The sequence below is a fragment of the Microcebus murinus genome, chromosome 1, assembly GCF_040939455.1.
Source record: "Microcebus murinus isolate Inina chromosome 1, M.murinus_Inina_mat1.0, whole genome shotgun sequence".
Lineage (NCBI taxonomy): Eukaryota > Metazoa > Chordata > Mammalia > Primates > Cheirogaleidae > Microcebus > Microcebus murinus.
Genome location: NC_134104.1, coordinates 143,168,275 through 143,171,889, shown reverse-complemented (window position 1 = coordinate 143,171,889; position 3,615 = coordinate 143,168,275). Strand labels below are relative to the sequence as shown.

Sequence of the window (3,615 nt, the reverse complement as noted above, 5' to 3'; positions counted from 1 at the left end):
CATGTGGCTAATATGATTAAAGGATTGAATTTTAATTTTTATTTAAATTTTAATCAAATTTAAACTCACAACTATGAAGCCACATGCACCTACTGGTTATAATATTGGATAGTACATTTTAAAAGTCTTTCCTCATTTTGACCCATAGATTTTCCGGAATTTAAGTTTAGTTGTAAACCTATATTTGTGTGTAGGAGTGTGGCCTCAAGGCTCTGAGATTACTTGTACTATACTGCCCTTAGTTTATTAAAATATACCATCACTACCCCAACCAACTGTGCAAGAAGTAAATAACCAAAATAATTATTTAATTGCATCATTTATTTTCATTTTATTTATTTGTTTCTCTCTATTTTCCTTTATTTCTGTCTTTTAAAATTCAAACCTTCCCTGGCCCTCATGTCTAATTCTTGTCAAAGCACACCCTTTGTTCTGAGTATCCCATCCCCCTCTCCCCTCCTCCCCCACCCCCCGCCCTGTCTCAGCTCTAGTTTCTGTGTATTTCTTGGGTCTCTAATATCTTCTTGGTGCATTCTTGCCTCTTGGTCCTTGGGTAGCCTTGCTTTCTAGTTCTTGTTTCTTTATTTCTAGTCATAGTCCAGAATTTCCATATTAATTGAACTTAGTAGGAATGTGGAAAAATGGTAGCTATGGTTTCAGTTGGATAAGAAATTATAAAAAAAATTACTAAACAACCTTAAGATAGGATCATTTCCATGTAAGCAGATGTGGCAACATCAGGAGGTGTTTTAGAATAATACTTTTAGGAGTCGCTGCCATCCTCATGACCCCATGGTAACCAGTGTGAGCTCGCATCCCAAAATATGAAAAAGCAGAGTGACTTGGTGAAGAGACAACACGGAGATGATGGGCTTTCTGCTGCTGCTGACAAGCAAATGGACTCAGAGATCATGCAGCAGAAGCAGAAAAAGGCAAACGAGAAGGAGGAACCCAAGTAGCTTTGTGCCTTCATGTCCAACCCTCTTGCCTGGGTGCCTGGAGCCAGTCCCATTGCACTCGCCTGTCACCCTGTAGTGCTCACCAGTCCCAGCACGGATAGCATTTCCTTTGCCCTCAGTCTGCAGCAGGTCCCTTTTGTGCTTCCTTCCTCTCAGGTAGCCTTTCTTCCCCTGGGCCACTCCTGGAGGTCAAGGGGTTACCTCTTCCCAGTGTATTTTATTCCTGTGGGGCTCACCCCAAAGGATTAAAAGTAGCATTGTAATTAAAAAAAAAAAAGAAATAATACTTTTATTCAAAAGCATTGAAAGTGATGCCATTCAATTCGTCCACACATTCTATCCAGCCACACATTCATGGCACATCTCTGATGTACTTGGGAATAACCACAGCCCCTGTTAAATGTAGTCTGGCATGTTAGTCACTTAGAGGTTGTATAATTTTAAGCAAGTCATTAAATTACTGTGGGCATTTATTTTCTCAATTAAAATAAGAAGAATCATTAGTTTCAATTACCTCACCAAAGTAGTTACCAGGCATAGAAAAAGCAGTAAATCTTTATAAAATGTAAATTAATGTTTATATTATTTTACTCTATTTTGAATGTATGTATAATTTATCATGGATAGGGATAGAGTGGAACATTGTTATTACTCTAGTCCTCTGCAATAGTCCCCTTAAATTCCTGTAAAACACATTTTGCTTTCTGAATACACCTCCCACTGGCTTGTATAGTATTAAATTTTTTTTAAAAAAAATTCAAATCCTAAATTTATAATCAGGATTTAAGAAAGTGGAGTATTCTGTTACAGCTAATCTTATAAATTATTTATCATGGGGTTTACCACACTCCTCAGCAGGGGATGCCTGCTGGCTAAGTGAACTTAGAAAATATTCATTTTCTTCTGAAAAAGAGTGGTAGGAAATATTGTTTAATTAGGTTAAGAGATAGGCTGGGCATATTAATCAATCTGTTTATAAATACACACAGATATCTGAAAATCATGTGTATTTTCTAGCTTTGACATCCAAAGATCCACAGGTAGACATTTGAGTTTGCATGAAATAATGATAATGTTATTTAACTATTATTTTAGAATCTTAAAAATAAAACTTATTAGTCCATTCATGTATTTCAAATACAATTTTTATATCAAAATTAGGTTAGTAGAGAAAAATATATTCTAGTCTGGTTTTGTGAGGATTAAATGAGGTAATGAAAGCAAAGCCTAATAACTGGTGCATAGTCAGTACTCAAGAAATGATATCTATTGTATACTTAGGAATAATCACATGTAAGTACCAAAATTCTCATTTCTGCTAAGGTAGCTTTTCTTCTGAAAGTCAGGTTAAATTGTTTTAAATCCCAGTCCACATATCAGGAGAATCAATCAAATCTCTTTACTAGTAAAGGCTATTTATTTTATGATGAGTGAGTAAGTATTGGTTATGTGAGTAAGCGTTGCTCTTCTTAAATAGAGATAGCACCTAAAATAGATATTGAGGTTGAATACAACTTTAGGACTGGCATTTTCATATAAAAGGAATCAAAAGCATAATTTCCAGAATGCGCTATAATGGAGTTATTGGAATAAGAAGCTGTATAGCTGCAAATCAAGTTAGATTATTACTCATTAAAGCATTCAATAGGTGAATACTTACTTGCCTATCCATGGAAACTATGTATTTTTTTAAGTTATTTATTCAGTATCCTTCTAGAGAAGGTACAGTATGAAGCTTATCACTGTAGAAATATTGGTGTATGGGTCTGGGAATATGATGGAATAGCACACACTTTGATCGTGACAAGGAATGGATGGTCTCAGCATGAGGAGGCACTCATAAACTTTCTTTGTATTTTGGGTCTTGATAACAATTTGTGATGGTTACTGTGGTTCAGGAGAAGTAGAACTATGAGTTCTATTTCATAATTCATATGGCTGGTGTCATGTGCTTGTTTTCTTTTTCTTTTTTTTTCTTTTCCAGATTGACAACATTTCCAATAGTTGCATGTTTTCTCTCTGGAATATCAAGATGTTAAATGGGATGTTATTAAATGGAGGCCCTTCTATATCTCATTGAAGTTGTTTATTCAGATTTCTACTTTATTTTTCACTCCATAGAGCACTTAATCCTTTTTTTGTTTTGGGGAATAGATGGATCCAGAAGAACGTGAAGAGTAGCACCCAGTGTATTAGTTTGCTATGGCTGCCGTAGCAAAGTACTACAAACTGGCTGGTTTAAACAACAGAAATGTATTGTTTCACAGTTCTGGAAGCTAGAAGTCCAAGATCAAGGTGTCCTCTGGGTTGTTTTTTTTCTGAAGGTTTTAAGAGAAATCTGTTCCTTGCCTCTCGTCTGGTTTCTGATAGTTTTCTGGCAATCTTTGGCCTTTCTTGGCTCGTCGCCTCAATCTCTGTCTTCATCTTCACACAGCATTCTCCCTGTGTGTGTGGAGAAATTTCCCCTTCTTATAAGGACCCTAGTCATATTGGATGAGAGTGTAGCCTAATGACCTTATTTTAACTTGATTATCTCATAAGGACCCTATCTCCAAATAAGGCCACATGCTGAGGGACTGGGGATTAGCACATAAATTTTAGAGGGACACGATTCTATCCATAACAATAAGTCACTCTATAAGTCAATAACTCACCA

The 3,615-nt window shown here is 36.0% G+C and overlaps 1 protein-coding gene across 1 annotated transcript; it reads left to right on the top strand.

Moving 5' to 3' along the window:
- The first annotated feature begins 800 nt into the window (after window positions 1–800).
- On the top strand, window positions 801–959 carry LOC105860554 (small EDRK-rich factor 2-like). The gene has a single exon (XM_075993995.1). The coding sequence runs from the start codon at window positions 825–827 to the stop codon at window positions 957–959; it is 135 nt and encodes a 44-aa protein (XP_075850110.1). The 5' UTR covers window positions 801–824.
- The last annotated feature ends 2,656 nt before the right edge of the window (window positions 960–3,615 follow it).